Source organism: Scyliorhinus canicula, chromosome 12 (assembly GCF_902713615.1).
Source record: "Scyliorhinus canicula chromosome 12, sScyCan1.1, whole genome shotgun sequence".
NCBI lineage: Eukaryota > Metazoa > Chordata > Chondrichthyes > Carcharhiniformes > Scyliorhinidae > Scyliorhinus > Scyliorhinus canicula.
In genome coordinates, this window is record NC_052157.1 from 28,693,983 (window position 1) to 28,721,887 (window position 27,905).

General features: G+C 44.8%; 1 protein-coding gene across 3 annotated transcripts in view; it reads right to left on the reverse strand.

Moving 5' to 3' along the window:
- mindy2 (MINDY lysine 48 deubiquitinase 2) overlaps positions 1–27,612 on the reverse strand; it is a 107,168-nt gene extending 79,556 nt beyond the window's left edge. The window contains exons 1-3 of one of the 3 annotated variants that reach the window (XM_038814977.1): positions 26,490–27,612; positions 25,652–25,709; positions 9,880–9,944 (exon numbers count right to left, since the gene is read on the reverse strand). In XM_038814977.1, coding sequence (XP_038670905.1) covers positions 9,880–9,944; positions 25,652–25,709; positions 26,490–27,443 — 1,077 coding nt within the window. In that variant the 5' untranslated portion in view covers positions 27,444–27,612. The remainder of the gene's footprint in view (positions 1–9,879; positions 9,945–25,651; positions 25,710–26,489) is intronic. The other 2 variants (XM_038814976.1, XM_038814975.1) reach the window with 2 other exon arrangements.
- Between the last annotated feature and the right edge of the window lie 293 nt (positions 27,613–27,905).

Below are 27,905 nucleotides of genomic sequence, written 5' to 3' on the forward strand. Positions count from 1 at the left end.
ATCTTGTCCAGGTTGTCGTTGTGTTTTTTCCTCTCTGTACTGTGTTGAGCCACAGGGAATAACCCCATGTGGAAGCTGACTCAATACACAGGTCTTGAAACCTCTCCTACATCAGACAGGACCCCGTCCATAAGTGAAGGCAATGGTACCAGGAGAAATTAAGGAAGCTCTTTGCATATGTAGGTGAAAATATTCACGAATAGACCTTTGAGTGAGTAAAGAACCAATTTATTAATTTTCAGAGCTCTGGGAGAAAAGGCCTTTGACCCCCACGGTCTGTGCAGCACCTTTTCTCGCCTGAGCCGAGGTCGGACTGGGATAATATACAGAAGGAAAGTGGAATTAGTTTGCATTCGCATTTAGATATACCCAATCAATTCTGTTCGCGTCACAATTCATAACATGCATCTTCAATGCCATAAATGGCTACAAGTTAGCTCCCATAGCCTCTAATTGGCAGTTTGCCGTGCCCGATCAATTCATTACATAAATAATGGTTACATAAAGTCATGGGGTCAATAGTCCAGCCACATTGAACATGTCCTTCCCCATTCCTTGCTAGTTCCTTAATTTGGGGCCTCTTTGTCAGTTACAAGTACAAGAATACAGACATTGAGCAAAGGTTGCCAATGGCTCATTGTCGCTCCGGATGCATCTGGCTGTGGATCACTTGTTTTGCACAAAGCTTTACTACTTCAGCAGCAGACACTGATAATAACATAGGGTCAAGAACATTGAGACAGTGTCCATTTTATATCAGGCGGCATCCATTTTGTATCTTCTGTCATCCGTTCAGAATTCTACCTCTTCACATAAAAAAATAGAAAACCTGAAAACATTCCTTCTTGGGAGCTGGAACTTCACTAGCAACTCATCTAGGCTGGTGAACTTACCCTCCAGAAACATGTTCCTTGACCTGTCCAACCCCTCCTTTCCCATGCCCTAAACGATTAATCTAAGCAGACAGTACAAACCTATGGTTCCTGCAGATCGGAGCCATCAGTGACATGGAAGCCAGTTTAATGTGCCGCCTAAACGGATTCCAAATACTCAAAGTTGTTATTACCACTGGGCTCGAAGAGAATCTAATATAATAATAATCTTCATTATTGTCACAGTAGGCTTACATTAACAATGCAATTAAGTTACTGTAAAAATCCCCTATTCGTCACACTCCGGCACCTGTTCGGGTACACGGAGGGAGGATTCAGAATGTCCAATTCAACAAACAAGCATGTCTTTCAGGACTTGTGGGAGGAAACCGGAGCACCCGGAGAAAACCCATGCAGACACGGGGAGAGCGTGCAGATCGGAATGCTGCAGTAACCAGAGCCCTCAGACCCGATGCATTGCATGAAACCTCCTCCATCCGCCCCCATCGACAGTCCGGATCCTTGAACCACCCCTGCACCTTATCAATATTTTCCGACCCAACTAACATAACACATGTATCAACCCCGACTGCCTGACCCGTTGTAAATTCATCCTACGAACCAAAGGAGTCTACCAGCCCAAACAAAAGCAGATGGCAATTTATTAACCCTGTAAAAGAAAGCCTTAGGAAGAAATACTGGGAGACACTGGAACAAAAACACAGGAAAATATTCAACTTCGCTGTCTGTACTCTTCCCACTAAAGTGAGAGGGAGGGCATCCACCTTTTCAAATAGTCCATCGCCTCCTCCACCAGATTAGAAAAATTAAGTTAATGGAGCAAGGCCCAGTCATGGGTCACTCGGATTCCCAAAAAAGGGAAGCTTATCCTGGCTGGACAAAACGGCAACCTTCCCAGATCAACTCCCCTCCCTTGAGGGGGTTTTGGGGTATTCACTTGCCCTGATAGTGGGATGGATTTCGAATAACGACGAGTCAGAATACAGGAGAGAGATAGAGAACCTAGTGGAGTGAACATAGAACATACAGTGCAGAAGGAAGCGAGTCTACACCGACCCACTTAAGCCCTCACTTCCACCCTGTCCCTGTAACCCAATAACCTTTCCTAACCTTTTTGGTCACTAAGGGTTATTTTTCATGGCCAATCCACCTAACCTGCACGTCTTTCGACTGTGGGAGGAAACCAGAGCACCCGGAGGAAACACGGGAGAATGTGCAGGCTCCGCACAGACAGTGACCCAGCAGGGAATCGAACCTGGGACTCTGGCGCTGTGAAGCCACAGTGCTATCCACTTGTGCTACCGTGCTGCCCATGGTGCAATGACAACAATCTATCCCTCAATGCCAGCAAAACTAAAGAGCTGGTCATTGACTTCAGGAAGCAAAGTACTGTACACTCCCCTGTCAGCATCAACAGGGCCGAGGTGGAGATGGTTAACAGCTTCAAATTCCTAGGTGTGCACATCACCAAAAATTTGTCCTGGTCTACCCACGTCGACGCGACCACCAAGTAAGCACAACAGCGCCTATACTTCCACAGAAAACTAAGGAAATTCGGCATGTCCACATTAACTCTTACCAATTTTACAGATGCACCTTAAAAACCATCCTATCTGGCTGCATCACAGCCTGGTATGGCAACTGCTCGGCCCAGAACCGCAAGAAACTTCAGAGTCGTGAACACAGCCCAGTCCATCACACGAACTTGCCTCCCATTCACTGACTCCATCTACACCTCCTGCTGCCTGGGGAAAGCAGACAGCATAATCAAAGACCTCACCCACCCAGCTTACTTACTCCTCCAACTTCTTCCATTGGGCAGGAGATACACAAGTCTGAGAACACGCACAAACAGATTCAAAAACAGCTTCTTCCCGCACTTACCAGACTCCTAAATGACCCTCTTACGGACTGACTTGATTAATATTACACTGCTGTTTGCTTCACCCGATGCCAGTGTCTACGTATTTATATGGTGTACCTTGTGCTGCCCTATTATGTATTTTCTTTTTATTTAATTTTCTTTTCATGTACTTAATGATCTGTTTGAGCTGCTCACAGAAAAATACTTTTCACTGTACCTCGGTACACGTGACAATAAACAAATCCAATCCAAACTTGTACCCCAAAAAGGAGTCAAACTTCCTGACCAACTCCATTATTTCCCCCACATTGGAGTGGGTCCATGATATATAGTAATAAATCGTGTGTATACAAGGACACCCTATGCTCCCGCCCCTGATGCTCAATCTTTCTCTATCTGTTAGACAAACTCAATTAAATGGCCAGCAGCTCGATTGCCAAGGCAAATCAAAGCAAAGCCAATGGACATCCCTGTCTTGTACCCCTGGTCAATAGGGAATAACCAGAGCTTTAGTATGTACACTCATGGTGGGGGGTCCCTGTACAAAAGCTGAATGGATGATATATATTTTGGCCCGAAGCCAAGCCACCCACAATCCCAAAGAGGTGCCTCCACTCAACCCTGTTGAATGCCTTCTCCGCATCCATCAAAATAATGACCTCTGGCTCAGTCCTCAAGGAGGGCGACTACGCAACATTTAACCATCTTCTGATATTTGCCAACAAGTACCAACCCGTAACAAATCCAGTCTGCTCCTCCTAAATCGCCCCCAGGTAAGCAGGGTTCCAAACGCATTACCCACACCTTAGCCAACAACTTAGCATCAGCGTTTAACAAAATAAACTGATAAGACCCACATTCCATGGGATCATATCCTTCTTTCAGATCAAGGAAATCGATGCTTGCGCCAGTGCGGTCAGCAACACCCCCTGGGACATGGAATCATTAAACATATCCAGAAGTGGGACCAATTGACCAGCAAACTGTTTGTAAAACTCAATGGGGAACCCATCCGGACCAGGTGCCTAGCTGGTCTGCGTTAACCAAATCAGCTCATGATCTCCTGTGGTCCAATCAGCATCTCCAGCTCCTGCCTTCTCTCCAGCTCCACCTGTTGAGATGTCAACCCATCCAAAAACTGCTTCATTGATGAACCCTCCTCCGGGGGCTCTTGACGCATATAACCCAAGGTACAAGGGCTCCAACACCTCATTAACCTTCTCTGGGGCAGAAACCAACCGGCCACCCAAGCCCCTAACCAGCACTACCTCCCGGGTGGCAACCTGCTGTCTCAGCTGATGACCCAACAGACGGCTGGCCTTCTCCCCATACTCATAAGAAATCTCCCTCGAGTGTCACAGCTGGTTCACCGCCTTACCTGTTGCAATTTCTTTCTTTCCGCCAATAACTCTGGTGTTGAGGCTATCGCTACTGGCCGTCCACTTGGAGAATGGAGTCCACCAGCCCCTGCCTCTCCAACTTCCTAGATTTATCCCTATGTGTCTTAAGAGATGATCTCCACCCGAATAACTGCCTTCAGGGCTTCCCGGAGAGTAGAAGGTGAGACTTCCTCATTCCTGTTGAAATCAACATATTTCCCAATGGCAGAGGATACACGCTCACAAAAACGCTTATCAGCGAGCAACGCCGCAACTCCACATTTTCGCTGAGAGTGGCCCGCCTCCAACATCAGGTCCATTAAGAAAAAGATAACAATCGCCAAATACCCCGTCCCCACTCACCCCAGGAAGAAGAGACCTACTCACTACAAATAAGTCAACCTGGGAGTAAACCAGATGGACATGGGGAGAAAAAGAAAACTTCTAATTTCTCAGAGACCTAATCTCCACAGGTCTACACCCTATCTGTTCCATCAACACCAATGGGACTCGACCTATCCAACCTAGAATTCAAGACTGTCCAAAAAAAATGTTCAGTGGGGGTTACTGGGTTACGGGGATAGGGTAGATACATGGGCTTCAGTAGGGTGCCCTTTGTAAGTTCGGTGCAGACTCGATGGGCCAAACGACTCCCTTCTGTACTGTAAATTCTATGATTCCCTCATAATTAGTTGATACGATTCAAGACCTGGGATAGATGCCAGAACCTTATTAATGAATGTTGTGTCATCCCAGTTTGGAGCATACACATTGACCAAAACCACCGGTGTGCCCACCAACGACCCACTGATGATTATGTAACTCCCACCTGGGTCTGCCAATATATTGACCACAGAAAAAGCCACCCTCTTATTAATCAACACAGCAGCACCCTGCGACCTACAAACAAAACCAGAGTGATGTTCCTGCCCCAGCCACCCCTTCCGCAACCTTCTTTGATTATTGATTCTCAAATGGATCTTGTGTATAAAGGGGCTGGTTTAGCTCACTCGGCTAAATCGCTGGCTTTTAAAGCAGACCAAGCAGGCCAGCAGCACGGTTCGATTCCCGTACCAGCCTCCCGGACAGGCGCCGGAATGTGGCGACTAGGGGCTTTTCACAGTAACTTCATTGAAGCCTACTCGTGACAATAAGCGATTTTCATTTCATTTCAAATCACATAATTTGCATTCAAACTTCTAATGTGCACTAACACCCGTGACCTTTTTACTCAGCCATTTAACCCTCTCACATCCAAGTTATTAACTGTACACAGGCCTCTGATCAACCACCCCCCAAACTTTTCCCCCCCTCTAGCCCCATCCTACCCTGAAAACCAAACAACCAAAAGAACAAAGCCCCCCTTCCCTCCTTCCCTGTCCCCAAACAGAACAGAAACAAAAATCCCTTTAAAAAAACACCCCAATTGTAACAAGCTGCAGGCATCTCCCCTTTTCCCCCCAAAATTTAGAGTACCCAATTCATTTTTTCCAATTAAGGGGCAATTTAGCCTGGCCAATCCATCTACCCTGCACATCTTTAGGTTATGGGGGCGAAACCCACACAAACACAGGGAGAACGTGCAAACTCCACACGGACAGTGACCCAGAGCCGGGATCAAACCTGGCATCTCGGCGCCGTGAGACAGCAATGCTAATCACTGCGCCAGTGTGCTGCCCCTCTTCTTCGCTCATGTTAACTAGCTGGGTGACCCCCACACAGGATAGAAATCAAAGTCAACTAAACAGTATATAAACGATCAGACCCCCTGGCCCATACCAAACTTTAATACAGAACAACAGAGGAAAATCAATACTCAACTCCACTCCCCCCAAAAACTCCAGCAGTACAATATATAAACTTCAACTTCATCCAGAAAAGCACCCACTAACAAGCCAGTCACAACCCCAAGCTTCCTCCCACATTACAAAAACCCCACAAAAAAATACAAATATAGATTAACTTAATAATGAACAAACATCAAACTCCATAGTCCCTGAGCACTTGAGTTCACCCCAGTCAGCACTTTTGGCAAACTCATCTGCATTCTCCAGCGCATCAAAGTAATAGCCTGCCCTTGGAAGTCACCCAAAGACAAGCCGGGTACACCACACAAAACCTCTCATTGCTCTTGTACAACGCAGCCTTGCCCTTAGTAAACTCCACATGCCTTCTTGCCAGCTCTGCCCCAACATCTTAGTACATTCTGATGACATGGCCCTCCCATCTAGTCCTGCTGGTCCTTGACCTCATCAGGACCCGCTCCTTATCCAGGTATCAATGAAACCTGACTGCGATCACCCGTGGTAGCTCCCCAGATCTGGGCTTCTGCCTCAGCAACGATGAGTCTGGTCCAACTCAGGAAGGGTCGGAAAGACCTCCTCCCCAACCAACTTTGCAAACATCTTGGGCATCTTTTCTGTGGAATCGGAGCCCTCCGTCCCTCCAGCAACCCAACATACTTCAGTTTTGGCATCTCAAGCAGTTCTCCAAATCATCAACCTTGGCCTTTAGAACTCTACGCTACATACCAATATTTTGGAAATGCTGGTTAGACATCAGCAAAATAGTTGAAGGCAAACAAGTCTAGAAAGTGCTTTTTAAGGAGCAAGTTAGTGATGCTGATATATAGATGAATCGGACAGTGCCTCAAAGTAAGGATCTACTAACAATATCAGCAAGGATATATTGCGGGATTGGTAGTTGAGTGGTCAGTTGAGTGTAAAGGGAATCAAGAGAGCAGAATATGAGCCTCAAGTGTTGAGCTAAACTGCAAAGGAAATTGTTTGGATTTTGTTGGACTGAACCACCAGCCTCCAGAAATCAGTGCAATGAGAGTTATCAATGTTTCATTCTGAGTAGAACCGGATTCTCCCAATTTTCTTGCCTTCTTTGAAAGGATGCAACAAATTATAAAGTACAATTTCAACTATACCAGCAGCGAGTGCATCAATGCTGCTCTGCTGAGCATTTCTTTGCAAATTTAGCAAACAACTGGACCGACTGGTGGTAGACTCATTGACTTAAAGCTACGGTAATTTTTATAAGACTGCACAAGTAGTGGTGGTACAAATTGGCTTCCATCTCCCCAAGTCAGGAAAGATACAAATCAGCAAAAGGGAAAATGCTGGAAAATCGCAGCAAGTCTGGCTACATCTGTAGGGAGAGAAAAGAGCTAACGTTTCGAGTCCGATGACTCTTTGTCAAAGCTAACAGACAGAGAGAGCGGGAAATATTTATACTGTGGGGTGAGAATGAAAGATGAGTCATAGCCACAGATCCCAGGGAAACTTGGTGCTAATGGCCCAGATACCAAGGGGGAAGAGTGCTAATGGCAGTCCCCAGAGAGGACAAAAGATGTGAAAGGTCAAACAGCAGAGAAACTGTCAGAGGATGAACTGTAGGTGTGGGGGGAGGGGAAGGGGGAAGCAAAGAGGAGAAAGGTGCAGGAAAGAAAGAAATGGTAAAAGACAGTGAAAATAAATTGAAAACAAATGGGTCGAGGTGGGGCTGATCATCTGAAGTTGTTGAATTCGATGTTCAGGCCGGAAGGCTGTAACGTGCCTAACCGGAAGATGAGATGTTGTTCCTCCAGTTTGCGTTGCGCTTCACTGGAACATTGCAGCAGGCCAAGAACAGACATGTGGGCATGGGAGCAGGGTCTTTTGTTAAAAAGCAAGAGTTTGGGCTCCTGATTTTTCTTGGCAGCAACATAGCTGAAGTCAAACCACGTTTTTGTTCATCTTCTACACAGATGCACCTTCCGGAAGAGCGACTTAACCGCGATTATTAGTCAGGTTCCTTCTTGTTTACACATGCAGTAACCTTCTGACGCTTTTACTGTCAGCAGTAAGGCTTATGTAGTCAAGTTCGTAACTCTCTCCAAAGGCTCATTTGTGAAAGTCACAATGTTGCCTAGTTTCAATGGTGGTCCTCTGCTCTGGTCCGCATACAAAAAGCTGCCTTACATAGTAAAAGTAGCCCATGAGCTTACTGTTATCATAGAATTTACAGTGCAGAAGGAGGCCATTTGGCCCATCGAGTCTGCACCGGCTCTTGTAAAGAGCACCCTACCCCCTACCAAAGGTCAACACCTCCACCCTATCCCCATAACTCAGTAACCCCACCCAACACTAAGGGCAATTTTGGACACTAAGGGGAATTTATCATGGCCAATCCACCTAACTTGCACATCTTTGGACTGTGGGAGGAAACCGGAGCACCCGGAGGAAACCCACGCACACATGGGGAGGATGTGCAGACTCCGCACAGACAGTGACCCAAGCCGGGAATCGAACCTGGGACCCTGGAGCTGTGAAGCGATTGTGCTATCCACAATGCTACCGTGCTGATCAAGTTAAAAAATGTTGGGAAACTCATGGCACAGTTTATGGCAAAATGGACATTAAAAATCTTTTCCCAATTTACAATTAAGTTAGTCTAAAATAGATATATTTTGCGGACTAAATGCACAGGTCAATTTATTCTGACTATTAACATTTAGCCAAAAGACAAACTTCCGGAGTACTCATCACAGCAGTAAGCTCTTGGTACCGCTTATTTTCATTGCAATTTATCTTACTGAACCCATTTCTAACTGGAAAACAGACTAGCCAAGCGTTAAAGAAATGTGGGGAAAGTGACACTATGGGTCTGTCTATGGATATGTAAAAAAATGTTTTGGATAAATTAGGAACTTCAAATTCTTCGGTATGGGCCTTGAGGTAAACTACATTAAAATCTTCATAGATTTGACAGTTGCACCAATGAATCCACAAATATTATATATAAAACTTCACAATGTTATTACACCCTGGGCTAGGGCGCCGTCGACTCCTTGACCTGGAGTCGCAACACAATTGAATTAACCAATAATTGTTAGCAAAAATACCCAAAATCTTTGGTCCTTGGCTGCCAATAATTACTGTCAACAGTGTTGTAAATTTAAAAACAATTACTTTTTATTCATAATAATAACTATAATGAAATATGCAACAAATACAACTGGATAGCTGTTATCTAATTCCTACTCCCCCACTTTTGGTCAATTCATTGGCCACCAGCCAACCAATCAAACCGAGTCCCATCACAGCTTTTGGGTGCCGAAAAGTCTGAGTTTTTCTGCCCAAAGCTAGCAGAGTGTTCTCTGTTATAACTTTTCAATTCCCCATTCTCTCTGCTGCTTGACTTAAAGATACATATTCATTAAGCATGGATCAAAAATGATAATGGCAAAAATAAAGAAAGGGGAAATAAGGGGGTTAACAGGAAGGACCTGGACAATGTTCAGATAAAAACTATTCTAATGCTTGATGACAAAATAATAAGATTCGGGGGTGGCACAGTGGTTAGCATTGGGACTGCGGTGCTGAGGGCCCGGGTTTGGATCCCGACCCTGGATCACTGTCCGTGTGGAGTTTGCACATTCTCCCCGTGTCTACGTGGGTTTCACCCCCACAACCCAAACATGTGCAGGTTAGGTGGATTGGCCACGCTAAATTGCCCCTTAATTGGAAAAAAAATAATTGGCTATTCTAAATTTATTTAAAAAAACAATAAGATTCTCTTGGTCAAAGAAGTCTTTGAGCACAAGCTCTCTATGATTCCCTCAGCTTTAGTTACAGTTTGTAACATACATTAGAAATTCTTGGAGGATCAGTTGTGTGTGGATTACTTACCGTCCCTTTCCGAATGGGAAGACCCCACTGATTACAGATATATAACCAACAAATTAATAAATTACCTGCTCATAGTTTAATCTCTGAACATCAGTGATTTCTTTTGGCTTCGCATCAAGAATATAATCGCCTGCAAAAGGAGAAATTAATATTATAAACAGCATCAAAACATTGCTTTTACAGATTTACACTGCACAGAAAACAAAATGCTGAACCAGAGTCATTTTTCCTTCTTCAGGTTTTAGCAATGTTTATAGTCAAAACTTTCATTGGGCTTTCTCTTACGACATTGTGACTTTCCATGATATACCTGAGGCTTCCAGCATGTAACCTTGTTTGGGGGATCATTCAAAGTGCACAACAAGCCAAGATATGAAAAGCTCTATTTGGAAGGACTTAATGTAAAGCTATGGCAGAGAGAGTTGTGAACTACTGTCATGACATCCTGGATGAGTGCACGTTCAACTCCAGCCCCACTTGACAAGGAGTCACAACACGAAGGGAGGGCCGGCGCGCGAGGGGGAGCGCGCGCGAGGGGGAGCGCGCGCGAGGGGGAGCGCGCGCGAGGGGGAGCGCGCGCGAGGGGGAGCGCGCGCGAGGGGGAGCGCGCGCGAGGGGGAGCGCGCGCGAGGGGGAGCGCGCGAGAGGGAGAGCGCGCGAGAGGGAGAGCGCGCGAGAGGGAGAGCGCGCGAGAGGGAGAGCGCGCGAGAGGGAGAGCGCGCGAGAGGGAGAGCGCGCGAGAGGGAGAGCGCGCGAGAGGGAGAGCGCGCGAGAGGGAGAGCGCGCGAGAGGGGCTTTGTATTAAGCTCATGCATGTACAATAATCTGAATCAGTTTAAGGATGAAAGCGGAGAGTGGAGTAGGAGCTGAGACCCCCTAGAGCAGGGGTGGGCAAACTACGGCCCACGGGCCGCATGCGGCCCGCCAAAGGTATTTCTGCGGCCCACCAAGTCATTAAAAAAAAAAAAAAAAAAATTTTTTTTTAAATTTTTTTTTTTTTTTTTAATTTTTTTTTAAAGGTTAATGGGTGGGGGGGCTGTTGGGTTACTTACTGGTATAGGTGGATACGTTGACTTGAGTAGGGTGATCATTGCTTGGCACAACGTCGAGGGCCGAAGGGCCTGTTCTGTGCTGTACTGTTCCATGTTCTATATGACGCGCCCACAATCATAACCGGGTGAAGTAATTATTTTACTTAATATACTATGCGGCCCTTTGTGAATTGTGAATTTCTGAATGCGGCCCTTGCACGGAAAAGTTTGCCCACCCCTGCCCTAGAGGGTAGTGAAATTTGGTGAAGATATCGAAAAATGAGAAGGGTAAATTTATTATTGAGGTGGATACATTTCTGATAAAAAAAAGAATGTGGGGAACAGGAAAAGAGGTGGATTTGAGACTAGGAAGAGATCAGCCATGATCTGATTGAATGGTGCAGCAGGCTCGAAGGGCTGAATTGCCCACTTCTGCTCCTAATTCCTCTGTTCCTATTACATTGTGGATTTTTTTTTCACCTGTACAACTTTTGGAGTAGGTGGGAAAAGCAAGATGCTGATATAAGAACTTGGAATAAATGTTTGGGAATTTGCTTTCAGGTTTTTGCTGGTTGAAAGTTAGGAGTGAAGCAGCCCGAAGACGTTTGCTACGTTGTTTATTTGCAGTTTGTGATTATTAGTGACGAGGAGATTTAAGTCAATCTTGGGGAGTTTTCCCAGACTTCGTGTTATGTATGACAAAGGACAATGTTTAATTATTAAAAAACTGTTTACGGAAACTTATGGATAGCTACTGAATTGTTGGCAAATTGAAAAGCATTTGTGCTTTTCCATCACGATAACAAATTTAGCCTTCTCAAAGCACCACTTCCGCAATGTCTACAGTGACAAGCCGTCCAACACAATCGATTATATAGCTTCAATAAAGCTTCTTAATTTATAAATGGTCACACTTAATTGACATCATGAATACACAATCATCGTCAGGCAATTAACAGTGCAACACAGAATGCTATTACCAAAATTGACTGTTCTATTCACTAAATGTGGCATCTAGTAATGGAGAATTCATCATTATAACGTATTAGGCTACCACTGGAAAGATGTTCAAAGCCATCATAAATTATGGTGTGTTGAGGACAATGCAAAATCTGTGCTCAATTTATGTGAACTTATCAAAGTTGATTGTTTCTTTTCTTGATCTACTATATGGGTTTGTGAATGAAATCAAAAATGGGAGAACTTTAATTTGACATAATTTTTAATATAGCAATTTCCAGATCACCACCCAAAATATGAACTGCTATCTGACTCATTAATTTGGATGGGAAATATATTATATCATGTTTGGTTTTAATCAAGGTCTTACAAATTTATGGACCACAATCACATAAGAAATGGATATCGTCAAGAAAATGTTCTTTTTAAATTTTCTTTTGGACTATGGTGGTATTCGGCAAAGAGGATTGTGGGGGCAGTGCGCTTCTTTTGAGCTAATCAAATAAACTAAATGAACAAGTCGAAAAATGGAAAGGCAGCCCCATAAAGGGATATGGCTTCAAATAACCAGAATATCGAAGTGAACTTGAAAATATATATTTTTTAATGTAATTAAAGAGGCTGACAAAAAACCCCAGTCCCTGGGGTGACAACCGTGCACTTACTGCCTCAGTCATGCTTGTGGATACCATGTGCTCTCTTCACATGGATACTAGCAGCGATTGCAGATGGGATGGACAATTAGGGCAGACAGCCGGGATGGGTGACCCCCTCGACTGCCTGCTGCCTATACCTATTAATGGGCAGCTTAGCCAGTCCCAGGAGCAGGCCTAAGAGGAGGTCATCGTCTCTGCCGGCCTCCCTCCACAATGAGTTCCTGTGTGTTTGTGTTCATTACTAATATTATTTACTTATATTTTTTTATTTAAATTTTAAAAAAAGAATACCCAATTCTTTTTTCAATTAAGCGGCAATTTAGCGTGGCCAATCCACCTACCCTGCACATCTTTGGGTTGTGGGGATGAGACCCACGCAAACACGGGGCGAAATGGGCAAACTCAACAGTGACCTGGGGCCGGGATTGAACTCAGGCCCTCAGCCATGAGGCAGCAGTGCTAACCACTGCATCACTGTGCTGCCGGTGCATGACTAATTTAGTTAAGCTGGAGACCGAGTGTCTACTAAGTTAAAGAGATCAAAAGGGATAGGTATGAAAGGCAGGCAATTGAAGTGAAAAGCACCGAGCTGGATGTTCTACAAGTAAACACATCATGGGTAAAATTTGCATTTGGAGGGAAGTGAGGACTCGGATTTTTAGCTGTTGCGTGCCAAAGGGAGGAAAGGAGTTTGCAACTTCGAAAAAGTCAAACGAGTATGGCAAAGTGACTCAATTTTATTTTACCCAAAAGTGGCAGTCACATGAAGAACAAAAGGTTTTTATATTCTGGGAAAGGCAAATCTCAAAGAAGGATAAGGACAATGGAAAAGCTTTAAGAGCAAACAAATCTTGAGGTTTGAAGCTGTGCTAGGTGTGGCCATAAGATCTCCTGAACAGAGTGCTCTGTGTGGAGAGAAGTGAACTGAGCAGTCTTCAGTCATCCCAGAGGAGTGTCTGATTGTTTCAGAAAGCAAGGTTTTGTATAAAAAGGACTGATACCTAAAGAGATGTTTACTTGAGTCTAAGCAAGTACGAAAATGTTTTCCAAGATTAGGTTTAACTGTGCAAATGTAATCTTGCGTGTGAATTTTCTTTTTTTAATAAATAATTTAATAGCTAAAATCTCCAACTAGAATTTGTGATCATTTGTCAAGTTTTCCTTTTTGGAATTTGGCTCTCGTAACATTTACCAGATCATAATATTCTATTATTCACTGTTTTGGCAGTGGATGGCAACGTAGTTAGCAACATCGAATTAACACACAAGTTGTCTCAAAACTAACAATGAAGACTGTACTTGACAATTTAATAATTTTTAAAGTTAGGATTTTGTAACTGTCAGCTTTTCACACTAGTACTCCGCTGAAACCGACAATAGCATCTCTCAGTCTGCAGTTCGAACTCGGAAATCCAGAAGCTGCCATTAATAATTCTATGTTTCTCCATGTTTGCTGTTAAAAACTTGATAGAGTGCAATCTATTAGAATTCACTGAACTGACTGCATCTCATTATCAAAACACTTGAAAAAAAAATTTTTTTTTGAAAGTGAGAAACTGGATTTTTAGTGCCACACAAAATTCCTAATTATTCTATACAACCTCTGGCCCAAAAAAATCTCATTATTTAATGCGTGAATTTCAAATTTTGCCATTATGATTTAAAAAAACATTTTAAACACATTTGATATTTCAGTTTCTATTTATTTATTTATTTATTTATTTATTTATTTAACTCTCCATAAATATTAAAAGGTAAAGAACAATAGGCGCATTTTAACTTCTGGTTTGCTTTCTGAGATTACTTGAATGATTACCCTGCTTAAATGCTGTTGGTGCCTAGAAATTCCATTGATTTGATGCCAAATTCAAACTGAGGCCAGAAAATGAGAAATTCACACCTCAAAGATAATCAGGTCATTAATTATGGTCACAGAAATGGCATTTACTTCTGACCTCCAAGAGAATTGCCCACAAAAGCAGTTTTCTTCAAGTTCAAAGACAAATGCTGTTGGCTTTGTCACTGACAGTAACATTCTGGCTTTTAAGTTCAAAGTCAGGGACGTTAGGGCTGGGGAATGAGACACCTTTGATTTCAGATTCACCAGATTTTGTGGTGCCTGATGAAGGATGGCATCAGGTGAAGTAGTAAATTGAGGAAAAAGGATGCAATATGCCAGCCAATCATGCTTGCGAAACTGGCACAGCAAATTAAAACTGCTTGTTTCTAGCAAGTAAAAAGTAGCACTGATGGTTACAACAAAGAAATCTGCAGCACTCCAAAGTAATCTGCCTTTCTTGCCTAAGTGCCAAGGAGAAAACTACAGAGTATCTGCCAGTTTAAAATTCTTGATCCAAATTCTCTTTGTTTGTACTACTGATAGAAAATACCTAAGCCCGAAGCGGAACTGCTGGTGATTGTGGGGGGGGGGGGGGGGGGGGGGGGGGGGGGGGGGGGGGGAAGAGAGAGAGAGAGAGAGAGAGAGAGAGAGAGAGAGAGAGCAGAACACCCTGGTCACATGGAATGTGAGGGGGCTGAATGGACCGGTGAAGCGGGCCCGGGTTGTTGACGCACTTGAAGGGGCTCGAGGCGGATGTGGCTATGCTCCAGGAGACGCACCTTAAGGTGGCGGATCAGGTGAGGCTGAGAAGAGGGTGGGTTGGACAAGTGTTCCATTCGGGGCTAGATGCGAGGAACCGGGGGGGGTGGCGATATTGGTTGGAAAGAGCTTGTCGTTTGTGGCGTCGAGTGTGGTGGCGGATAGCTGCGGCAGATACCTAATGGTGAGTGGTAGGCTTCAAGGGGAGCGGCTGGAACTGGTCAATGTGTACGCCCCCAACTGGGACGATGCAGGCTTCATGCGGCGTATGCTGAGCCGGATTCCAGTCCTGGAGACGGGGGCTTGATATTGGGAGGAGACTTTAATACTGTGCTGGACCCGGCTCTGGATCGTTCGAGGTCCAAGACGGGCAGGAGGCCGGCGGCGGCCACAGTGCTGAGGGGGTTCATGGATCAGATGGGAGGGGTAGACCCTTGGAGGTTTCTGAGGCCGGGAGGTAGGGAGCTCTCGTTTTTCTCCCATGTCCACAAGGCTTATTCCCAGATCGATTTTTTTGTCCTCAGCAGGGCATTAATCCCGAGGGTGGTAGGGGCAGAGTACTCGGCGATAGTCATATCAGACCACGCTCCGCACTCGGTGGACCTGGAGCTGGGGGAGGGGAAGGATCAACGCCCGCTATAGAGGTTAGATGTGGGGCTTCTGTCGGAGGAGGAAGTATGTGGGCGGGTCTGTAGGTGCATAGAGGGATATTTGGAAGGGACGATGTCCAGAGCACTAATTTCTCTGATTTTGATGAATGGGAGGAGGTCGGAGGACTTTCGGCTGTCCCGGGGGACGAGGCAGGGGTGCCCCTTGTCTCCCCTGCTTTTCGCGTTAGCGATTGAACTCCTGGCCATGGCACTGAGGAAATCGAGGAACTGGAGGGGGATTGTGCAAGGGAGGGAGGGGGGTGGGTGGGGGCACCAGCTGTCGTTGTACGTGGACGATTTACTGCTGTACATTGCGAATCCGGCAGGGAGTTTGGTGACTTCTCTGGCTATAAGCTCAATGTGGGGAAGAGTGAATTGTTTGTGGTGCACATGGGGGACCAGGAGAGAGAGTTAGGAGAGCTTCCGTTGAAGAGGGCAGAGAGGAGCTTCAGGTATTTGGGAGTCCAGATAGCCGGGAGCTGGGGGGCTCTGCATAGGTTAAACTTGACAAGGCAGGTGGAGCAGGAGTTTAGGAGGTGGGATGTGTTGCCACTCTCCCTAGCGGGCATGTTCCAGTCGGTTTAGATGGCGGTGCTCCCGAGGTTTTTGTTTCTTTTCCAGTGTCTACCCATCATGATTCCGAAGGCTTTCTTTAGGAGGGTTAATAGGCCCCGAGAGTGAGGAGGGTATTCTTGGAGCGAGGCAGGGAGGTGGGTGGGCTGGCGTTGCTTAACCTGTGGGTATTACAGGGCCGCGAATGTGGCAATGATTCGTAGGTGGGTGATGGAGGGGGAGGGAGCTGCATGGAAGAGGATGGAGGCAGCGTCCTGTGTGGGCACGAGTTTGGAGGCACTGGTGTCGGCCCCGCTGCCACTCCCCCCGGCAAGGTACTCTACGAGTCCAGTAGTGGTAGCTACCCTCAAAATCTGGGGTCAGTGGTGACGTCATAGGGGGGAGGTGAGGGCTTCACTTTGGTCCCCAATACAGGGGAACCACCGGTTTGTACAGGGAAGATAGATGGAGGGTTTTTGAGCTGGCATAGGGCAGGTATCAGGCAGATGGGGGACCTCTTCCTCGACGGGAAGTTTGCGACCCTAGAGGAGTTGGAGGGGACTTTGGCTCGGTTATGGGGGTTTGTTCTTACGGTTCTATGTTTATTACTCTTTCTGGTTGTTAACTTATTGCTTTGTATTTGGGGGGGGGGGGGGGGGGGGGGGTTGTCTGTGTTTTTTCCTTTTTGCTTTGTTTGTTGGGATAAAATTTGTTGTTGAAAAATCTGAATAAAAATTATTTATTAAAAAAAAGAAAATACCTAAGCTTGGTTAAAGAAATCATTTACAACTGTGATTCAGTGAATGGAATATACTTAAAATAAAACAAGATTAGTTTGCTATGGACGACCGGACCAAATAGTAAAACCTGCTTTAAAGTTCTGAAGAAGAAATTAAAGTTCAGATTTTAAAATAACTGTAAAAAAAAAGATCCCAGAGTTCCGTTCTAGATTTCTCAGCACAAGATACTACAAAACGATGACGTAAAAGGCTTATGACATGACGCCTTATTAAAAGTCATCAAAATTTCAAAACAGGCTTTCTACATTTAAAACAGGAGAAACTAGTGTTATTTCAGTTCACAAATGCTTAGATATATCTTGACAAACCTATTGTACATGTATTAAAAAAAGTTTTCATCTGGAGGGACAGATTGTTCTTTAGACCAGGAAAATACCGGAAATACAGCTCCTCGACACAGACTAGGGAAATATAGTAAATCCACTGATCAGAATTCACATCAAAATGATCTTCAGTTCATCACTTAGATGCTTATATTAGGGGGTACAAACTTTCCTATCGTGGAAATGGGGTATGGTAAATAAATATAATTCAGGTAATTAAATAGAGTTCAGTCCATGACTTGGTAAACTGAAAATTCCAGTCTGATTTCTTCTCACCAGGATGCCTTTTGGCATATCCATTTCAGTGACAATCTTGCAGCTTCTGGAATTCTGCTCTTCTATACCATCAAGTTACAGATTTGTTGCTGACAGGATGTGGCACCTTCTACTTGCAAATAATTTACAACATGGCTTTCGACCAAAACCAAGTTCCTGACTATATAGTTTCCTATTAAATCATTCTCTGTTGTATTTGATAGCTCAGAATCAGACCTGAAGTCTGAGGGAAAATCTTATGAGGAAAGGCTGATGGACTTGAGGTTGTTTTCGTTAGAGAGAAGAAGGTTAAGAGGTGACTTAATAGAGGCATACAAAATGATCAGAGGGTTAGATAGGGTGGACAGCGAGAGCCTTCTCCCGCGGATGGAGGTGGCTAGCACGAGGGGACATAGCCTTAAATTGAGGGGTAATAGATATAGGACAGAGGTCAGAGGTGGGTTTTTTACGCAAAGAGTGGTGAGGCCGTGGAATGCCCTACCTGCAACAGTAGTGAACACGCCAACATTGAGGGCATTAAAAAATTTATTGGATAAGCATATGGATGATAAGGGCATAGTGTAGGTTAGATGGCCTTTAGATTTTTTCCATGTCGGTGCAACATCGAGGGCCGAAGGGCCTGTACTGCGCTGTATCGTTCTATGTTCTAAGTGTAAAACCTAAGTTTGATCTTACTGATGACCTTTTGCACTGGTTTTGCAGATCTACTCTATATTTTTCTAACAATTCTACTCTGCATTGTGCAGTTTCTTTCAGATCCATTACCCAATGAACAGGAACTCTACTCCTTGAAAAACAATGACAGAATTACAATCTGTTCTCCACGCTGTTTTTAAATGTGGCAACGAATAGGTTTATAAATTCCTGAAAAACACTTTCTTCAGTTTAAGTTTTTCAATCTTAACGTTTATGGAAACCCATTTATTTTGGCAAGTTATGACTGGAGTTATGACTGGAAAACTTAAGCCTTCATATAGTTTCTAAATCCAGTCACGGGCCCCATCTTCAGACCTCATGTCACCATCTCTCCTGATGGTAAGTGGAATTAACATTCTAAATCTATCATGCAAATCACTCTCCAAAATTCCAAGAACGTAACTCCAAGGCTTCAACATTGCTCCATAGGAGGGTCGGCTCCAACAACTCCCTTACACTTCTGAATGATATACAAGAAGAAAAGTCATCCAATAAGTGAACTTACACTTTCACAATCAATTAATATTAAATTTATATGAATCAATATTCATAAATTATCCATAGTGCTATCAACCTTCCTCTCAACATATTTTTAAGCTCCCTCCCTACTTGATTAAAATCAATACTCTGAATCTTTTACGCTTACTCAATCTTTTGCAGGGCCGGAAAGCTGGAACTGGTTACTTTTACAATCATTCCTTCATGTTGAAAGCTTGATGTTATCGAACCACTTTCTCTTTTACACTTTACATCTGTAGCCACGTGCTGCTGCCATGAACCTCAGCCCTTCACTGAACATAGAACTGCACAGCACAGTACAAGCCCTTCAGCCCACGATGTTGTGCCGAACTAGTCTGAAACGAAGATCAAATCAACCTACTCCCAATCATTCTAGTGCACTCCATATGCCTATCCAATAACCGCTTGAAAGTTCCTTAAGTGTCCAACTCCACTATCATAGCTGGGAGTGCGTTTCACGCCCCAACCACTCTGAGTAAGGCACCTACCTCTGACATCCCTCCTATATCTTCCACCATGAACCTTATAGTTATGCCCCCTTGTAACAGCTCCATCCACCCGAGGAAAAAGTCGCTGAACTTCCACTCTATCTATCCCTCTCATCATCGTATACAACTCAATTGTCACCTCTCATCCTCCTTCGTTCTAATGAGAAAAGCCCAAGCTCCCTCAACCTTTCCTCATGAGACCTACCCTCCAATCTAGGCAGCATCCTGGTAAATCTCCTTTGCACCCTTTCCATTGCTTCCATATTCTTCCTATAATGAAGTGACCAGAACTGCACACAATACTCCAAATGTGGTCTAACCAAGGTCTTGTACAGTTGCAGCATAACCTCACAGCTCTTAAACTCAATCCCCCTGTTAATAAATGCTAACACACTATAGGCTTTCTTCACGGCTCTATCCACTTGGGTGGCAACTTTCAGAGATCTGTTCATTTCAATTTATTTATTTATTGAGCCAGCCAACTTGAACAAATGATTATCATGTGCTTGAGCTGAGCTATCTCAATGTAAACCTTACGCTGTATATTAAGGATTGGGTTTGACAATTGGGCTGAACTGACTTTTCTCTTTCCCTGCTTTGTTACAGTTTGGTTCATTTCCAAACATATCAGCTAGAGTTGAGTTTCTGCTGCGAGTGCAACTGACAAAACTGGTGCAGATTGCGTCCATTTCCAAAGTGCTACTTGTTCTTCAATTCCCCATTCAAATTCACTTGAATATCTAACATAGAACATACAGTGCAGAAGGAGGCCATTCGGCCCATCAGGTCTGCACTGACCCACTTAAGCCCTCATTTCCACCCTAACCCCATCTCACCTTTTTGGACACTAAAGGCAATTTAGCACAGCCAATCCACCTAACCTGCACGGGGAGAACGTGCAGTCTCCGCACAGACAGTGATCCAGCGGGGAATTGAACATGGGGCCCTGGCGCTGTGAAACCACAGTACTAACTATTATGATACCATGCCACTCGAAGACATAAAATCAGTCATGGGCAATTGGGTTGCATTTCAAAACATTTACATTCTTCATCAAAAATAATCTACAGTACATTTAAGAGCAGGAACTTAAAAATGATCAAGTGCACCTCGATTAATACAGCATAAAATGGATTGAGCAGTGTCAATCTCCAGATTTTAAATTACTGACAATGATGTAAAAACAAATATAGAACCATTCCGTAGTTATATTGGGGCACCAGAGTCTGTTTCTCATAAAATTTAACAAATTACATAGATACATAGAAGAAAGGAGCAGTAGGAGGCCTTTTGGCCCTTGGAGCATGCTCTGCCATTCATCACAACACCATGGCTGATCATCCAACTCAATAGCCTAATCCTGCTTTCTCCCCACAGCCTTTGACCCCTTAGCCGTCTTTTGAATATATTCAATGTTTCAGCATCAATTACTTCCTGTGGTAATGAATTCCACAGTCTCACCACTCTTTGGATGAATAAATGTCTCCTTATATCTGTCCGAAATGGTTTACTCTGAATCCTCAGACTGTGGCCCCTGGTTCTGGACATACCCATCATTGGTAACATCATCCCTGCATCTACCCTGTCTAGTCCCGTTAAAATTTTCTAAGTCTTGGGCAGCACAGTGGCGCAGTGGTAGCACTGCAGTCTCACAGCGCCGAGGTCCCAGGATCAATCTCGACTCTGGGTCACTGTACGTGTGGAGTTTGCACATTCTCCCCATGTTTGCGTGGGTTTCGCCCCCCCAACCCAAAGATGTGCAAGGTAGGTGGATTGAAGGGGCTAAATTGCCCCTTAATTGGAAAAATGAATTGGGTACTCACCAAGGCCCTGTATAATTGCAGCAACACACCCAGCTTCTGTACTCGAAACCTCTCGCAATGAAGGACAACATACCATTAGCTTTCTTTACTGCCTGCTGCACCTGCATTCTTACCTTCAGCGACTGGAGCACAAGGAAACCCAGGTCCCGCTGCAGACTCCCCTCTCCCAATTTACAACCACAGGTAGGAATCTGCCGTCCTGTTTTTGCTTCCAAAGTGAATAACCTCACACTTATCCAAAATATACTGCATCTGCCATTGATTTGCCCACTCACCCAACCTGTCCAGATCATGCTATAGGATCCCTGCATCTTCATCACAGTTCACCCTCCCACCCAACTTGGTATCGTGTGCAAACTTTGAGATGTTAACATTTTGTTCCCTCATCCAAATCATTCATATATATTGTGAATAGCTGGAGTCCCAGCACCGATCCCTGTGGTACCCCATTAATTACTGCCTGCCAATTTGAAATGGACCCATTAATCCCTACTCTTTGTTTCCTCTCTGCCAACCTTTTCTATCCACCTTAATACACTTCTCCCATCCCATGCCCTTTAATTTTACATGTCCTGTAATTTTACAGGACTTTGTCAAACGCCTTCTTAAAGTCCAAATGGGTTTAGCACACTGGGCTAAATAGCTGGCTTTTAAAGCAGACCAAGGCAGGCCAGCAGCACAGTTCAATTCCCGTACCAGCGCCCCGAAAAGGCGCCGGGTTGTGGCGACTAGGGGCTTTTCACAGTAACTTCATTTGAAGCCTACTTGTGACAATAAGCGATTTTCATTTCAAATATACCACACTGACTGGCTCCCTCTTGTCAACTGTACTGGTTACGCCTTCAAAGAATTCCAACAGATTTGTCAAGCATAATTTTCCCTTCATAAATCCATGCTGAACCTGACTGATCCTGCCACTGCTTTCTAAATGTTCCGCTATAATGTCCTTGATAATGGATTCAAATATTTTCCCCACTACCGATGTTAGGCTGACTGGTCTATAATTCCCTGCTTTCTCTCTACCTCCCTTTTTGAATATTGGAGTGACGCGAGCTACCCTCCAATCTGCAGGGATAGTTCCAGAGTCTTTAGAATCCTGGAAGATGGCCACCAATGCATCCACTATTTCCAGAGCCACTTCCTTAAGCACTCTGGGATGCAAATTCTCAGGCCCTGGGGATTTAACTGCCTTCAAACCCACCAATTTTCCCAACACCTTTTCTCTACTAATGTTGATGTCCCTCAGTTCTTCCCTCTCACTAAACCTTTCTTTCTCCAACATTTCTGGTACCTGATTTGTGTCCTCTTTTGTGAAGACAGAACAGATTACATTCGAAGACTTTTGACACTTTCCTATTAGTGTCCTTACACCCATTTTCTGCAGCATCTTCAATGATCACAAATGACCAGAATTAATGGAAACTCCTAACAGTGATTAATTCATCATGAGGGTGCTTTGAGGGCAGCACGGTGGCTGGGAGAATTTTGGGAGAATCCAGTCTCAACTCGACAGTACAAATAGGTGGTTATCACAGATAGGGGCGGGGTTGGCAGTGGGTTAGCCCTGCTGCCTTACGACGCCGAGGTCCCAGGTTCGATCCCGGCTCTGGGTCACTGTCCGTGTGGAGTTTGCACATTCTCCCCATGCTTGCGTGGGTTTCGCCTCCACAACCCATGCAGATTAGGTGGATTGGCCACACTAAATTGCCCCCTTAATTGGAAAGATTAATTGGGTACATTAAAATTGAAAAAAAAAGTCTCGGGCAATTGAACTCAAGCTGCATTGAAGACAATTTACATTTAAAATTCCAGAAACTTCTGCAATGGTTTTATAAATTTCTGTCGAAAAATCATGTTGATCCAACCAAACACAAAATGAATTTATACCAAACTATTTGGATTGAAGAAACTGCCAGATTGCAATGAGTTATTGCCAGCTTTAACATTAGTTAAACCTCTGATTTTGATTTACTTGAGTCGGTGAACCTGACCTCTTGCAGAGAATAATTTAGTACAAATTGTAAGTACAGGTTTTCTTTTGCCAATATCATTGTTAGATTTATGGGTATTTCATGTAAATAACTTCTCCTAAAAAATCCTCAACATGTTGGATTTCCTGCCAAGTTCAGAATTTATTGCCATAGCAATCCTCAGAAAGTGGAGTGGTGGAAGCCACCTTCCTGGATCAATATTGACAGGTTGTATCATGAAAGTACTCCCCATGGTGCTGTTTAAATAAGGAATTCCAGGATTTTGTTTGTGCAATACGAAAGGAATAGTAAGCAATGCATGTTCAAATCAGAATGGTGAGCAACTTGGAGGGAATAGTGGAGGTTATAATGCTGCCACATATCTTCTGCCCATGTTATTCCAGTGGTGGTGGTAACAGCCTTGAGAGCTGCTGCAGTCCATGTAAAATCTTGGGCATACTGGAGGCTATTCAGTCCATCATGCCAGCGGTGGCTTGCCTGCGCTTGCCCCATAGCTCTGCAAGTTTCCATTTCCAAGTAAACAGCTAACTCTCTTTGGAATCTACTTATATTACCCTGACAGGCACTCCATTCCAGATGATACATCATTCAATGCACCAAATAAATTCTCATCAGTCCTCTGATCCTTTTCCCAATTATCTTAAAGCAGTGTCTTTTACCTACCACCAAAATTAGTCTCTTCTTACTTACTCTTGCCTCTCTATTACGTTTTCCATGAACCTTCTCATCCCAGGAGAACAATCGCAGTTTCTCTGTACTTTACTAAAGTTCCTTACTTCTGCTTTCATTTCAGTAAATCTCTTCAGCAACATCTCCAATGCCCTTGCATCCTTCTGAAGTATGATGCATAGAATTAGGCAAAACATTCCAGTTGAGGTCCAACCAATGTACTATAAAGGGTTGGCATAGTCTCTTTCCTCTATACCTCTATTTGCAAAATCAAGTGTTCCGATATGCATTTGTTTTTTCCTTTCTATAAATTTGGAGTACCCAATTAATTTTTTCCAATTAAGGGCCAATTTAGCATGGCCATTCCACCTAGCCCAGGCATTGTGAAACTCGGGGGCATGACCCGCGCGGGTGGGTCGCGGAGCCATCCGTCGCTCCCAATCATGCCAGCGTTGGTCGCTCCTGATTGCGCAAATCTGCGAACAGCCGTAGCAGCTGGCTGTTAATAACGCGGGCTGTAAGGAGCCTTCAAAATGGTTGCGAACGTGAAAAAAAATGCGGCCACACTGCGCATGCGCAAAACTATGCGTATGCGCGCCGGTGATCGGGCATGGATGCACAGTGCGGCCGCTTTTTTATTTTAAACAGTCGCAGCTTTTTGTTTTACAAGTTCGCGGGGGGGGGGGGGGGGGGGGGTTTATTCATTAAATTTTTATTTTTTGCATTTATTTTATTCATTTTTTTTTACAAGTTGGGGGGTGGGGGGGGATTTATTTCATAAAATCTTACAGGGAAAAAATGCAGAACTTTGGACAGATGGAGACTCCATACTTTCTGACACCGGAAGGCTTCACCTTCATCCAACAGGTTCCATTGGAGGAGCGTGTATGAGGGCCAAAGGGATCCAAAACCGTTTCCTCCATTTTTGTCAGCAGCAAACAAGGTAAGAGAAAATAGTAGGTCGGCAGGCGTGGGTCGCGAAGATTGGCTGGGTTGGGTCCCTAAGGTTGGCCAGTTGGTAAAAATGGGTCCCCGGAAAAAAAGTTTGAAGAACACCCACCTAGCCTGCACATCTTTGGGTTGTGGGGGCGAAACCCACGCAAACACAGGGAGAATGTGCAAACTCCACACGGACAGTGACCCAGAGCCGGGATCAAACCTGGAACCTCGGTGCCATGAGACAGCAGTGCTAACCACTCCAATATGCATTGTAACCGTTTTATCAGCTTCTCTGACTGCTTTTCAATGATTTGTGTATGTGAATTCTCTAGACAGTACACACTGCAACTACGGTTGAGCAGTGGCGGATAGAGTACGTGTTTAAGCTCGTAAATGATGTGTCAATCAAGAAGATTGGTTTGTACTGGATGCTTTTGAATGTTGTTACAACAGCATGCATCCAGGCAAGCGGAGAATATTCCATCACACTCCAGGCTTGGTGGATTATAGTCAGGGGAGAGGTTGACAAGTAAATACCCACCCTCAAACCTGCTCAAGTAGCTGTGACATTTATACTTGCAATTGAGTTGCCAGTAAGTGTTGACCCTCAGGATATTGATGGTGGGAGATTTAGTGAAGGCAATGCCACTAAATGTCAGGGAGGTGGTTAGGCTCTTTTATTGAAGGTCATCGTCCAACTCTTGCGCAGCATAAACATTGGCAGACAGAAAAATTTAAAAGTGACAAATGACCCTCAGAGATAATTTCACGCTAAGTATTTCTAAACAATATACACACACATATATGAAGGCTTCATTTGGACTGAAAACATCCCCTTCGTATCAGTGAAAAAAAGCAATCTTACCCAAGTACTCCATTAACTGCTCTGCTGTTATAATTTCCATCATAGGTGGAAGTTTAATCTATAATAAAAATGTGTATTTAACAATCAGATATTATGAAGCAAAGTTTTATGCAATGAAGACTTACATGTGCATAGCTCCGTCAACATAGCAAAACGCCGCATGACCTGACAGGAGCACAATATGGTAGAGGTTGAGTGAGCCAAAGATGTTAAATAAACCTATGGAATTCTCTATCACAGAAGGCCCTCAAGACCACATCACTGAATAAATTTAAGAAGGAAATAGATACATTTCTATACTCTAAAGGTGACAAGCGGTATGAGGAGTGAGGAGTATGGCTTTGAAATAGAGAATCAGCCATGATTATGGTGAATGATACAGCGGGCTTGAAGGGCCAAAAGGACTATGCCTGTCCTAATTTCTGTGTTTCTGGGACATGTGACGAAGCATAAATAATCAGAGGTAGATTTTAAGAGCTTAAGTTAAGGAGAGGCAAAGGGGGTTCAGGAATTCTGCTCCTTCAACTCTAGCTTCATACATAATCTTCCCCCCACCCCACATTATTCGCCCAGCTTTGGCGATTGTGCCATCATCTATCTAGATCCCAGAATTCCCTCCCCATAGAGCCTGGAGGAGGTTACAGTAATAGTGAAGGGCGAAGTCATGCAAAGATATGAACAGAATTATCATTTTTAAAAGTCATGGTTTTGGTGGACCAGTGCGAATGTATGCCAACCAGTAAGTGATGTGATGTGAGCTACAACTCAATAGTGAGCACCATACATTAAAAAATTACACTTTACATATGCTCAAAACTATTAACATGTTTATATGTACCTTCCATGCTAAAAGAAGAACGTTCATAATTGCGAGCAATGGACAAGGACCATTTTCATTCTGTGTAATAATGGGCGTGTTTTCCGTTTTCCATTTGATCCACTTAATGTGATAGACTGACTGTCCGAGGAATTTCTCCTTCGAACTAGATGGCTTGGCAACGCCATCCTTGCTGTTATACTCCTCAGTTTGTAAAGCCAGAGCCAGAGCCCGGTCTTCAGCTCCCTCGCTGTTCAAATCAGAGCTCGGGCAGGAGTTCAGATTGGAAAAGGATTCGAGAGAGTCGATGCTCTGCGATTCAGCAGGCAGGCTTGGCTCGCTGGCACTGTGATTCCTGTCACCCTCGGCAGTTTGATCGGGGCTGCCGTCCTCCGGGATGCTGCCGTCCGTCCGCGGCGGGGCCGTTCGCTGCGAGAGGCCGCTCTCGGCCTCGGCGCCCAGCTCGCCCATCTTGTTTACCAAGTTTTGCTGCTGGCCGCCCTCCTCCCTCACTTTCTCCGCCCGGCAAGCAGGCGCGGCCTCCTCCTCCACCACCGCCGTCGCCCTCTCCTCTTCTCGCCCGGTGATGGGACATGGAGTGTCGGCGGCGGCGGGAGTGTCGCCGGGCCGGCAGGAGCCTTTCAGCCGCCCGCTGCCGGGAGCGCTCCGCCCGGCCAACTCCACGGCGGCTACGTCGCCCCGCTCGGCACCGTCATGACTTTCCATGAGACGGGGAGGGGAAGGGGGGGAGGGGGCGTGGTGGGGGAAGGGGAGGGAAGGGAGGAGATGTTGAGCGTGTTTACATGGAACAGGTTCGGAGCCGCTGACCGGCAGCCGCCATGACACCGCCAGCAGCCCCGTGACGTCAGCGCCGGCAGCCGCGCATGCGCCTCTCCTCCAAGCGGGACGGAGTTCCCAATTTGCTGCAAAAACCAAAAAAGGGACAAGCGTGCAAACAAATACAGGTGGATGCATTGATCACATTGCATAAAGCACCATACAGTCAAAGCGGGCTGCTTCCAAACCACTGCAAACTCCACGAATAAATAATCTGTTTCCGAATAAGTCAAGTTTTTTTCCCAGTAACGTGCAAAATGACATACTTTCGAGTGCTCCGAATTACCATTCTCACTGCCGCAAAAGACAACGGCTTGGCCGCTCAATGCAAAAAGGAAAACAAAGGATCATTATTTGGCAGGAAATTGTGACTGGTGGTTGTAAGCATGCGCTCTGAAAACCCTGGTTACTTTCTTAAAGGAGTATGAACAATTAACTGTTGCTAACCTTCAGAAAGCCAGTTGGCTGCGCTTGTGCCTCTTGGGTCCAAAGGTTGTGGGTTATTTTCTAATTTCAGAGAAGTATGCACATGATCCGAGGCCGGCTTACAGTTCAGTGCAGCGCCGACAGTGCTGCACAATTGAAACACTGAACTGAGAC